The 12893-nt window shown below is 47.6% G+C and overlaps 1 protein-coding gene across 6 annotated transcripts in view; it reads right to left on the bottom strand.

The window, feature by feature from the left end:
• Positions 1 to 12893, bottom strand: part of SLC39A10 (solute carrier family 39 member 10) — a 457169-nt gene that overhangs the window by 286711 nt on the left and 157565 nt on the right. For all 6 annotated transcript variants that reach the window (XM_086955403.1, XM_086955402.1, XM_086955399.1 and 3 more), the window contains one exon: positions 982 to 1151. In XM_086955403.1, coding sequence (XP_086811529.1) covers positions 982 to 1151 — 170 coding nt within the window. The remainder of the gene's footprint in view (positions 1 to 981; positions 1152 to 12893) is intronic.

Raw genomic sequence — 12893 nt, 5'->3', positions numbered from 1 at the left:
TGGAAAGAAATACACTGCAAAATCAGTGCTGGTATCAGCAGGGTCTACATCACAGATTACAGTTGGTTATTAATGGATCATTTCGTTCCCCCTAACACACAGCATGATCATTTTTTAGTTAATCTTACTGCATGTGTGATATTACTTCGATCTGAGAAAAATAAAAAATAGTTGTGAAAACGCTTCAATATTTAATTGTTTTGGATCGATGATTGTGCCCTTTTCAATGTACTTGGAGTGTAAACGCTTATGGAGAGTGTATTTTTGGTCTCAGGAAAAGGCCGCATATTTAAAAGATAGATTACAAATTCGTAGGTTACTTTTTTTTTATACACAAAGGAGGACAGTTATGAACATGCTGTTGAACTTGTGTAACTGATTCTTACTGAGGCTAACACATTGATTAACTTAATCATCTTTAATGGCTTGAGTTAGAAGAATTTCCTAAATGGGAGACATTCTAATATTTATAAAAAAGAAACCTAGATTGCCTTTATTGTACACTAGATTAGCCTGGATATTTGTGGGCTGCCAAATCTATATACAGACCGCAAAAGGATCATTGAAGTTAGAGAGTCGCAACAAATCAGAACTGCCTGAACATCTCCAAGAGTTCCCTTTAAACCTGTTCAAGTTAAGGAGACAGATTCTGATAATTTAGCTATCCAAGAATGCAAATGGCCATTGTAAATTACCTTCTCTGCGCTGTTAGAATATAAAAAACAGCTATAAATTTGTGTTTTTTTCCAATTAAACATGCTCAAGAGCCCAAGTCTTCTGTGTTGTATTCATGGACTTTTTTTTCACAGACCTTAGTATTCTGATAGTTGAATGAAAATGATATTGAAGTGACATACAACTTCACATATAGATTGGGCTGCTCATAGAAAGTCCACAATTGGCACAATTAATTCTTAATGGCATAAAATCACCAGGTAACGTAAATTAAACTATTCAATATATATATATATATTTACTTACATGGGGCAATAGGTGGAGCAGTGCATCGCCACTTAGTGTCCCGACAGCCAGAGCAACCAGGAAGGACAGGAGGAATTTGAAGCACCCTTGGTTTATGATAGGAATCAGAATCACACCAAGCAGAGAGAGCAGGCTGATGACCGTGATTGAAATTAGACCACAAACCCAAGCTGAGGGAGTAAAAAGAATGAGCACACAACATTCATCATCAAGTTTTATTGAACAATCAAAACAGCGATTAAGCAATTCTTTCAATTCCAGATTCAATATGCCTACTATTCTAAATGCAGATAATGATACAAAAGAACAATTGTTACTTACCTGTAAACAGGTGGTTCTCCAGTATTGGTGTCTTTCATAGATTCACATGCTTGAATATTCCCCGTCGTCGGAGTGGGAGTCCCACGGTAAATAAAATAGCAATAAATACTAAATATATATATAATATATAATAAATATATAAAGTACATAATAAGGATAAACCCAAAATATGCATAGAAGAAGCATAGGGTACCTAATCAAAAAAATTCTACATAGGAATGCATGGGAAATAAAAGTTCCAATGCAGCCTATCCTTGTCATTATGTTAGTCCAAACTGCAGCCAATCAGGCGCCAGCAGCCCTCTAGAACCTTCTCCTCAGAGCTCAAGCCCTCAGATTTTCGTAGCACAAGAGTGACCACAGAGTCTATGAAGAGAAGAGAGCCTCTGAGGGGAGGAGGGAGGGTCGCATGTGAATCTATGAAAGACACCAATACTGGAGAACCACCTGTTTACAGGTAAGTAACAATTGTTCTTCTCCAGTATTGGGGTGTCTTTCATAGATTCACATGCTTGAATATAGAATAGTTAGCAGTCCGTATCCCAACACAAAGTTTCCAGAATGCAATGTATAAGCAAAAGGTCGGAATCAACAGGTGTAATAACCCATGCCATAGAAGTTATACAAATATATGTATACATAAAGAAGACATGAATAAACTGGAAACTATTAGGATGAGGGTAGAATAGAGGCTCACCTTATTGAAAAAGATTACGGAGCACAGCTTGTCCAACTGCGGTATCTCCTTCAGCCATGGCACCCAGATTGTAGTGCTTTGTGAACGTGTGCCTGCTGGACCATGTGGCTGCTCTGCAAATCTGATGCAATGGGACTCCGGCAAAGAGTGCAGTCGAAGAGGCCATAGACCTGGTAGAGTGGGCCCGTACTGCAGTCTGTAAAGGCTTTCCCGCCTTCTGATGGCAGAAAGCAATCGCCGAAGCCACCCAGCGGGCTACTGTAGGTTTGGTGACTGGTCGCCCTTTTTGAAAGCGGCCATAGGCTACAAAGAGCTGATCCGATCTTCGGAACTGGGCTGTTCTGCTGATGTAGAACTTTAAACCTCGTCTAATGTCCAAAGAGTGCAAGCGTTGTTCCGCAGGAGATTGCGGGTTAGCAAAGAAAGACTTCAGTATAACAGGCTCATTAATATGGAAGTCTGAAGGCACTTTTGGAAGAAAAGTAGGGTTAGTGCGTAAAAGCACAGAATCCGGTTTGAACTGTAGAAATGGTGGTTTGATCGTGAATGCATGCATATCACTCACTCGACGTGAAGACGTCAAAGCAAGAAGAAGCGCGACCTTCCAGGTGGCATACTTGAGGTCTGCTTTATGGATTGGTTCAAAAGGTGCAGTCATTAATTGTGATAGGACAATATTGAGGCGCCACTCGGGAGGGGGACGCCGAACTGGAGGAAAAGTTCGAAGAAGTCCCTTGAAAAATTGACGTATTAACCTGGATGAACATAGGGAGGCGGAGCCATCATGGCGGAAGCGTGATATTGCCGCCAGAAAAACTCTTAAAGTAGCATGAGACAAACCCGACTGAGCCAGAAGGAAAAAGAAAGGGAGGAGCTCAGCGGGCGTGGCACGCAAAGGATGCACTCCGGCGTCAGCACACCAGTGGCAAAAGCGTTTCCATTTCAACTTATAGGTCTTTATAGTTGATGGAGCCCTGGCCTGAGCAAGGATGTCACGACACTCCTGAGGGATGGTTAGATGTGCAAATTCACAGTGTTCAGGTTCCAGGCTGATAAGCTCAGAGAAGAGGGGTCTGGATGGTAGATTTGACCCCTGTCCATGGAGAGAAGATCCATTCGAGGATGAAGAAGAATGGGTTTGCATTGAGACAGGAGGAGCAGCTCCGAGAACCACGCCTGTCGTGGCCACCTGGGAGCAATTAGAAGGATGTGGCAGGGTTCTCTCCGAATCTTCCAAAGTACTCGTGGCACCAGAGGGATCGGAGGAAAGGCGTAGGCGAAGAGATTCGACCAATCCATCAAAAGGGCATTGCCTTGGGATCCTTTGTGGGGATGCCAACTTGCGTAAGCGGGGCATTTGCGGTTCTCTGGAGCTGCGAAGAGGTCGATTTCCGGGAATCCCCAACGACGAAAGACCATATCGAGTGTTGGCTGGTGAAGTTCCCACTCGTGGTTGGATGATCGGGATCTGCTTAGGGAATCCGCCAGAAGGTTGGACAACCCGGAAGATGAACTGCGGTGATTGTGATTTGATGATTAATGGACCAGTCCCAAATCGCCTCAGCTAGGCGGGATAACACCGGAGACTTCGTTCCACCCTGCTTGTTTATATAATGCATGCAGGTTGTGTTGTCTGTCTGTATGAGAACCGACTCCCCTTGCAGCACTGGTTGAAATGATTTCAGGGCCAAAAAGATAGCCATGAGCTCCAATTTGTTGATGTGCCAGGTCTTCTGGTGCAGAGTCCATTTCCCCTTGACGGAAAGGTCCTGGAGGTGAGCTCCCCAACCCTCCAGAGATGCGTCCGTCGTTAATGTCAGATCCGGGGTGTTGAACAGAAAGGACGTGCCTGCCGCAAGCTGATGTGGTTGTGCCCACCATCCGAGCGCTTTCTTTATGGGAATGGTGATGGTAACCTGTTCGTTGAAGGAACCGGTGACTTGACGCCACTGTTCGTCCAGTGCCTGTTGAATAGGTCGTGCTCGTAGTCTGCAATGAGGGACAAGAGCGATGCACGACGAAGCCATCCCTAGAAAGGACTTCAATAAACGGACTGAAGTGCACCTCTTTGCCAGAAGTAGTGAAACTAACCGGAGAATCCTTTGCTGACGTTCCCGGGAGACAAACGCCTTTGCTAGTTTGGTGTCCAGCGTTGCTCCTAGGAAATCCTTGCAAGTTGTTGGCTGCAATTGAGATTTCTCCAGGTTGATGGACAGACCCAAGGAACGAAATACTGTCTGACAAATGGAAGTATGGTGCTGGAGTTGTGAGCGGGATTGCGATTTCAGGAGGCAGTCGTCGAGATATGGGAATATCTGGATGCCTTGGAGACGAAGACAAGCCATGACCGGAGCCAACATTTTTGTAAAGACTCGGGGGCCGACCGGAGGCCAAATGGAAGTACCTTGAATTGGAAATGAAGGTGCCCCACCTTGAAGCGCAGGAACTTTCGATGACCTGCGAGTATTGGGACATGGAAGTAGGCGTCTCGGAGATCGATGGTCGTCATGAAATCTCCGACAGAGAGTAAGCGCAAGATTTCTGTAAACGTTAGCATACGGAAGGTCTGATCCTTGAGATAGTGATTGAGTGCTCTCAAGTCCAATATGGGTCTCCATTCTCCGTTTTTCTTGACGATAAGGAAAAAACGGGAATAAAACCCCTTCCCTCTCTGAGACTTTGATACTACTTCCACCGCACCTTTCTGAATGAGAAGGTGAACTTGATGAAATAGTTCCTTGAGGTGCGGAGGTGGTGGTCCGGAAGGTGGCGTTGGAGGAGGTACCTCGACAAATTCCAATGCATGGCCTTTTTCCACAATGTCGAGTACCCAACGGTCCGTTGTAATGGAGGACCATTGAGAACCAAACAGAGAGATTTGCCCTTCAATTCTCAGTTCGACAGACAAGTCATTGACGTTTGTTGGAATTTCCCCTGAAAGTGGGCTTTCCTCGATAGTTTCTGGCAGGTTGCTGACGGGAAGACTGTTGACGGTTTCCGGTGAAACGTTGGTTACCTTGGTTATAGGACCGATACTGACTGCTTCCTCCACGAGAAGTGGGTGTAGTGCCACGTCCTCGACCACCCCGGAAGGGCTGCTTCTTAAATTGAAGGGTACCCAAGGCACGTGCAGTGTCCGTGTCCTTTTTTATGGATTGCAGCGCTTCATCAATATGCGCTCCAAATAGTGACTCGCCGTCATATGACATATCCAGAATCTTTGCCTGAACTTCTTGTCGAAACGAAGTTGAGCGTAGCCAACCTTGTCGACGTAGGACGGCCGCTCCAGCGAGTTGGCGAAAACCAGTGCAGGCCACATCCACTGCACAATCAATGAGTTCCTCTGAAGTTCTTTCTCCTTCTTGCAGAATCTTCTGCGCTTCTGCCTTGGAAGCATCCAGAAGTAACGCCACATAGGCGGACATATCTGCCCAAGCCTGACTGTCATAACGACCTAAGATAGCCATAGCGTTAGCTACTCGAACCGTTGTAGAGGACATGGAGGAAAACTTACGCCCAATTGCATCTAGGTGACGGCCCTCTCGGTCTGGAGGAGCGGTGATAGTAGACGCTGGATTCTTCGAACCTCTCTGAGCTGCCTGCGTAACGACAGAATCGGGCTTAGGTTGACCTGTAAGGCATGCCGGAGATCCCACCGGCGCCTTATATTTCTTTTCCAACCTTGGTAGTTGTGCTGGTAAAGAGTTAGGCGTCTTCATTAATTTGACCCCTTCAGCCCAGATGAAATCTATAATCGGGACTGTGTGTATCTGTTTAAATGGTTGGTTCTTGAAATCATAAAGGAAGCAATCTTCCTCTCTCTGGACTCGTGGTAATTTGAACCGTTGCGCCGCCCTGTCCATTAATTGGTGGAAGCCTGCAATATCCACTGGAGGAGAATCCCCTGGCGGCACCTGAGAAGGAGATGGTGTCTGAGCACGATAGTCATCCCACTCCGCTAAATGTTCACCACCATCACCATCCACATCCGAAACTTCTCCATCCTCACGCTCTGGAGGATTCTCGTCATCATCATCATCTGGATAAATTGTTGTATGAACTCGAACTGATGTGCTTCTATGAATAGTAACAGGCGGCGCTGGGTGTGAAGGAGCCAGTGTCGGCTCTGTAACTGGGTTCAACACCGATGGGACAGCAGCAACCTGTGGAGATGGTGGGAATCGCCGATTGTAATCCTCCAACATACTTTGGAGGTTCGATATCATTGATATAGGCAACATCGCAGCTGGTACTTGAGAGTGAGTTGCTTGATGTTGGCCATACTGTTCCTCTTTATCGTTACTGAAGTCTTGGCACTTTATGTTTAAGTCCGAAAGACTTTGAGCTTGGTCATCAGACTCCTGATCTGAATCAGTAGCAAACAAAGGAGAGGGAGGATTAACCATTTCTCCTTCTGTGAAAGTCCCGAACTGGTCTGATTTGCTGGACTGTAGAGGCAATAAAGGCAATGAAGAGGCTGGCGTGGAAACTGTGTCCTGCGCACGCGTCGACGGCATGATATCAGTCGTCTTCTTTGAGGGAACTGATTTTGATGTCGTCGTCGACGAGGAGATCGTTGACGGAGTAATCTTCATGGACATCGTCGTCGCCGTCGTCGACGGAACCTTCAATTTTAAGGTCTTCCTCGACGGAGCTGCCGTCGACAGAGCGGTCGTCGACAGAGCGGTCGTCGACAGAGCGGTCATCGACAGAGCGGTCGTCGACAGAGCGGTCGTCGACAGAGCGGTCGTCGATGGAGCGGTCGTCGACGGAGCGGTCGTCGGCGGGACAGATGAAGCAGACTCTCTCGTCGACGGGAAAGCCGTCGACGGTACACTCGTCGTCGAGGGCGTAGACGAACCCAAAGTCTTCGATCCTTTCGTCGACGACGAACGGGCTGCCGACGAGTGAACTCTCTTCGTCGACGAAGATGAAATCGGAATTATAGAAGAAACAGTCTTTGAACTGAGAACAACTCTCATCGACGACGAAGACGTCGACGCCGAAGCTGACGACGATCCAGAGGCCAGCGTCATCGTGACTGTCGTCGTCGACTTTGATCCAGAGACAGCCATTCTCGTCGACGGAGTTGAAACTACCGTCTTCGACGGAAAATCAGTTTTCTTCACAGAAAAACTGGAAATCGAAGCAGAAGGAGCCTGAGAGCTATGTCTCGTGGGCCAGACGTGGTAGGTAAAGGTGAAGACACCGCAGGGGTTAAAGCGAGGGATATTTTCCTCTTTTTTAGAAATGGGGAAGGCACCTCCTGCACACTACCACGCTTAGAAGCTGCTTTAGAGTGGCCTGAAACGAGACTTTCAGCATCAGAAAGTATATTGTCTTTATCCTTCAGCCTTTGAAGCCAAACTAGTAAGCGGCCCTCTCTATCCTTAAGAGTTTTTTCTGAGAATTTTCTACAGAGCTTACAGCTTCCCACTTTATGGTCAGGGTACAGGCAGTAAATACACTTACTGTGAGGGTCCTCATGAAATAATCTTAGCTTTCCACAGGATGAACAAGCTCTGAAGAGAGACTTCTTACTTGAAGACATTGTAGAGAACTGGAAAACACTTGAAGAGAAGAAAAACTGAGCAGAGCTCAGGGAGACTCCCTTACACACGACGTGCGGTAGAAAATCTGAGGGCTTGAGCTCTGAGGAGAAGGTTCTAGAGGGCTGCTGGCGCCTGATTGGCTGCAGTTTGGACTGACATAATGACAAGGATAGGCTGCATTGGAACTTTTATTTCCCATGCATTCCTATGTAGAATTTTTTGGTTAGGTACCCTATGCTTCTTCTATGCATATTTTGGGTTTATCCTTATTATGTACTTTATATATTTATTATATATTATATATATATATTTAGTATTTATTGCTATTTTATTTACCGTGGGACTCCCACTCCGACGACGGGGAATATTCAAGCATGTGAATCTATGAAAGACACCCCAATACTGGAGAACAAATGATCTGTACTTAATGATTACTGCAAATTACTGCCAGGGCTAACACTTCCACAATGCTGGGTATTGAGAGCAGTGTTGTGGAATGCAGCAGCATAATTGGTGTAAAGGGCACTCTACTAACTGGTTAGCATGCATGGTTTGATTGTGCATTAGGTCAGTAATAAGTAAGGGTTAACAAACTGGGATGGGGGCACCATGTTTTTCACCTGCACCATTACACAGTTTCTTCGGGGTTGGAGAGCCTCATCCTCTTTTCAATCCTATGTAATGTGGAACAATGATGTACCTCAAGCTGTGCTCCCTTTGCGAATGAGGTTTTGTCTTATTTAAAAATGATTTCAAAATACAAATGCAGAAATATGTTATTTAATTCACAAATATTAAAAGAAAAAAATTATAGGAATGATGGAGCTTTTCTAAATTCAATGGAGGCCACCCTTTGTCCATACAATATTCTAGTTGATGTACTTGCACTGTTCCCATGAATCAATCTAAAGAAACCACCATAATTTTTAGGACATAATTAAAAATTATTTTTCATTTACATAACATTTTATTATTATCAATTTTAATTTGCTTCTTTGTATACAATTTATTAATTTTTTTATATGATTTCATTTTCTAAGCGGACACGGTCTTCCTGAGTAGGCATAGCTGACCCTTAGGGGTCCCCACGCCTCAGATTAAGAATCACTGCCCTAGATCGTGCCCTCACATCAGCTGCCCTCTCAAGGTTTGGGGATCAGACAGCTTGGAATCCACTAGATAATGGTGTAACTCTAAAGAACAAATATACAAGATGTGCTCTTTCATTATTAAATGCCATAGCTCATCATTAGTATCTGCCTCACTGCTCTTCACCTACCCTTCCAGTGCTTTATGGGGATGTCTATTAACTTCTCCTAACCAGTTGTGCCTGTGAGAGTTTCTTAGCATCTTGTGATGCTCTTTAGGAGTGACACCAAATGTGTTCAATATTGTATTCTTCACATGGGAGTATCACTCTCCTTCCTCATACTTTAGGGCCAGGAGTGTATCCCTCCCCTGCTTAGGCACCAACCCCCCACAATAATGATCCCTAATACTGTTCATCTATAGCGCACATCCTCCATGATGACCTCTATTAAGAATCAACAGATCTGTCATCCACCACTACAAAGCTAGTGACCACACCTTTCGGCAGGTTGAAAGGGGTTGCCTTCCTCCCCCCCCCTTTCCCTCACTTGTAGGCATATCGACTATAAGTTCATACAAAGCACCATTAAAAATCACCAATAGAAGAGACGGGACATGCCGATTCGCATACATTATACTAAAACCTTAAGCGCGGTGCCTTTCAAATTCACTGGCAAATGTATTCTTGTTTGCGGACACAGGAGCCGCGGTGAAATAAAACACACTAAAACGTACAGCAAACTTCACTTGCTCTGCAAATTAGGACACTTAAAGCAGCCCAGGTCGTTAAACTTGCATATTCATCAACTCTTTCTCTCAGTACACACAAATAAAATACTATCTTTTGAAAAGAAGTGCTCAACTGTGGATATCCGTTAATTATCTTGATCCGAGGGTTGGGTAGAGATTATAGTTTGTTATGCTGTTTCAACATTTTAATTGGCGGAAAAAGATTACAGGCTTTTTCACAAAACCTACCTAAGGTAATTAAAAGACGGTCAGTGTTAAAGCGGGATGAACTTAGACTGAGAAACCTGCTTTTTGCAACCCTACTTAGAACACACTTGGTTAGTTTTTAGAGCAATGTTTCAAAACACCTAATGAGCTAGAAATGGAGCCACTATGTGAGATGTATTGACGAAGGTTATCCTTTCCTAATAGTGATGCAGTCGTTCGCAATAATCACTCCTAGGTTACTCTTTGGAACAATTAAGAGAATCTGCCCAGAGAAAAATGAATTCAAAATCATTTCCATCAGTTATTAAGCAAATGCAAAATAATGGTCTGTGTGGAACACACATAGCCTTTAAAAAAAAGGGCCAACTGCCGAATGGCTTCTCCGTTCATCTCTAGTCATGGATTCACTTAAAAAAAATATTCCTAGGGTTAAATGAAAAGAGGACTTGGGGAATACAATTCTTAACCCTTTGGTGCTTGCGTTGGCCAATGGCAGACGCAAGCACTACCTCCCTGGTGCGGCGCACGTCCTTTTGTGGTCACCAGGGAAGCCCCCCATTAAACCTCCAGAGATAGTTTTTGTAAAATTTCCCTTGGGGGAATCTCCCCCCGCCCATCTGTGGACAGCCGCAAGTAAGGCGACGCTCGACTCCGATGGGGAAATCAGGGGCCAAAAACGGCCTCCACAGCTTTCAGGGAGGCCTCGTTTGAAAGCGGAGAGGCTGGTCTTTCAAAGAAGGCCTTCCTGAAATGGTTTCCTGGCCGTGGATTGCTCAATCCACTTCCAGGAAACCCCACTAGAAACCAGGGATGTCTTTGGGGGATCGGCCCTCCTGGTACTAGGTCAGCCATCCACCCTCCCGGGTCATATTTTTTTAAAGAAATAATGTTGGCTTTCCTTGAGTGTGTAGGGAGGGAGGCGGGGATGGGGGATAAGACCGATCACCCCGCAAAAATGTAAAATAAAAAAACTCAAACGAAATTAAAAATAACGGCAAAATTGGAAAGGGGTCGGCCCCCCCTGCTCAGTGGCCGACCCCCTGTGGGGGCAATTGTTTTATAGCCATGTGCTTTCTGTGGGGGCCAGAATCAGCCCCCAAGGCAGCCATAGCTATAAAAAAATAGAGAGATATCTATATTACCTACTGGCGGTCGCCAGTAGGTATATATAGTTAGGACCTAGTTGCCATAGGAAATCCCGAACATTCTATTGGGAATAACTTTGGCGCTGATTGAGGGATCTGCCTGTAATTTTCCTTAAATTTGCCTCGCTGCGCTGCGCTCCTTCCCTGAAAGTTTCGGGGGATTCGTCAAGCGGGGCCGAGAAAAAAGGGGGGTCCCAAAACGTGTTTTCCCCATGTTAATTTCCATAGGGGCATTCTGACACAGCTACAGATCAAACGGCTGAACGGAATTACCCCAGATTTGACAAAATGGTAGGGACTGGTATGCAGAAGTGCCTTTTGTATGTTTGGTGTAAATCCTCCAGTAGTTTTTGAGAAAATTGAATTTGAAATTGAGTCCTATGCAATTTTCCATAGGACCTTTAGACACAGCTACAGCCCGAACGGTTGAATGGAATTACTCTAAACTTGGCAAAATGGTAGAGCCTGGGGGGGCGTGGCTTGGCCGGCGAACATGGCGGTCGTCTAGAGCCTGAGCTCCGACCAGCCTAACGATATCCTGACTACATATCCTCGCCCTGGGCATCCATACGGGCTGTGTGTCTATGGATGGATTGCTGGACAGGTGGGGCACGCTCGGTGTCGAAACTGGCCGTGTGGCGAGACAGGTCCGCAGTAACGTCCAAGTGTCGCATCGCGACCGGGAGGCATCGGCGAGGCCCATGAAGCCGGGGCCTCGATTTTGGCGCCACCGCCTCGGCAGTGACAGTTGACAGTGGCAGCGGGAGCCGGACCGCGACTGGTGGTCTGGCGGATCTGCGAGGGTCTCCACTCTGATTCGGAAGTGGCGACTGGAACGTGAGTGCAGCGTCCTGCCCTAGGAGGTGGCGGTGGGCACCGGAGGAGCGCTGCAGGGGGAGGCGCCCGCCGACGCGGGCTGCAGCTCGGCCGAGGAGACATCCGCCCTCGCGGCAACAAGGAAAAACAACGGACATTCTGAGGGAGGGTGAAGCATCGGCCTGCCTCAAACATCGAGAGCGGGGTAGTGGCGGCGGGGGGCCCCCCCTACGGTGGTGATTCTGGTGAGGGGCCGACTTGGTCCGCACGGCCCAGCTGGGTCACAGTAGCGGGGGGTCAGACGGCTTGCTGGGGATCTGGTGTCTCGGGGGCTGGATCGGGCCCCGGCGGGGAGAGCAAGCGGAGCCCGCCGCAGAGTAGCGACAGAGCAGGATCCCCCGCCCTGAGAGCATCGGGGGCAGGGCGCTCCGGTGTGGCCTACACAGCCAAGACCTCGATTTTGGAGGATCCGGGCGAGAGTGGATTTGCCGGAGCCGCAGTGAGAGAGGCGCTGCCTTGGGGCCTGCTCGGGGGGCAACGGAACACATCGAGCCCTCGCGGTCCCTGCCGGGTGCCAGCGGTGTGGGGTGCTACACGATGCAGCTGTGCTGGGCCTGAATTCTGGTGTGGCCTGTGATGTGCATCGCCCTGTCGTGCTGCACTTCTATCGCAGCGGAGGGACAGCGTCCCGGAGGAGGAGACAGGGCCTTACCCAGTGTCGTGTGACGGCGGAGACAAGCGGTGAGTGCGGTGCCATCGCTGGGGATTCGGGGGTCAAATTGGGCCCCGGTGGGGAGGTGATCGAGATACCTTGAGGCTGGAGGAGGCCCGCAGAGAGTCAATTTGGGCGAAGGGTGCCTCCGCCAGGGCCCCTGAGACAGTGGAGCACACGGCTGGCAACTGGTCTGCTGAAGTACTGTGACAGTGCGTGAGGGTGCAGAAGGAGAAGGGATAACTGCTCATAGCGCTGGCAACGGCCTGTTCACCCCTAGTCTGTGGCCGACAATAATTCACCCACTGGGAGGGTACATAGAGACTCAAATATCTGCAGTGGAGGACGATGAATCTACCCTTAAACGGAAAGTCACAGAAAGTGCAGAAGGGCTTGGTCCTCAGGGTAGAGGACACGGAAGGACGGGCCCGACGCAACAACCTGCGCTTTGTTGGCTTTCCGGAAGGATGTGAGGGTGGTCAAGCGGAGTCCTTCTTGGCGCAATGGCTGGAGAGCTGGATCCCGGCGTACACTCTATCTAGATGCTTCGTGGTGGAGAGAGCTCATCGGGCGCTGGTGCAGAAGCCCCCGGTCGGAGCGCGCCCGAGACCGATCATTGCCAA

This window comes from Lissotriton vulgaris, chromosome 2_1, assembly GCF_964263255.1.
Source record: "Lissotriton vulgaris chromosome 2_1, aLisVul1.2, whole genome shotgun sequence".
Taxonomy (NCBI): domain Eukaryota; kingdom Metazoa; phylum Chordata; class Amphibia; order Caudata; family Salamandridae; genus Lissotriton; species Lissotriton vulgaris.
This window is presented reverse-complemented; position numbering and strand designations above follow the sequence as displayed.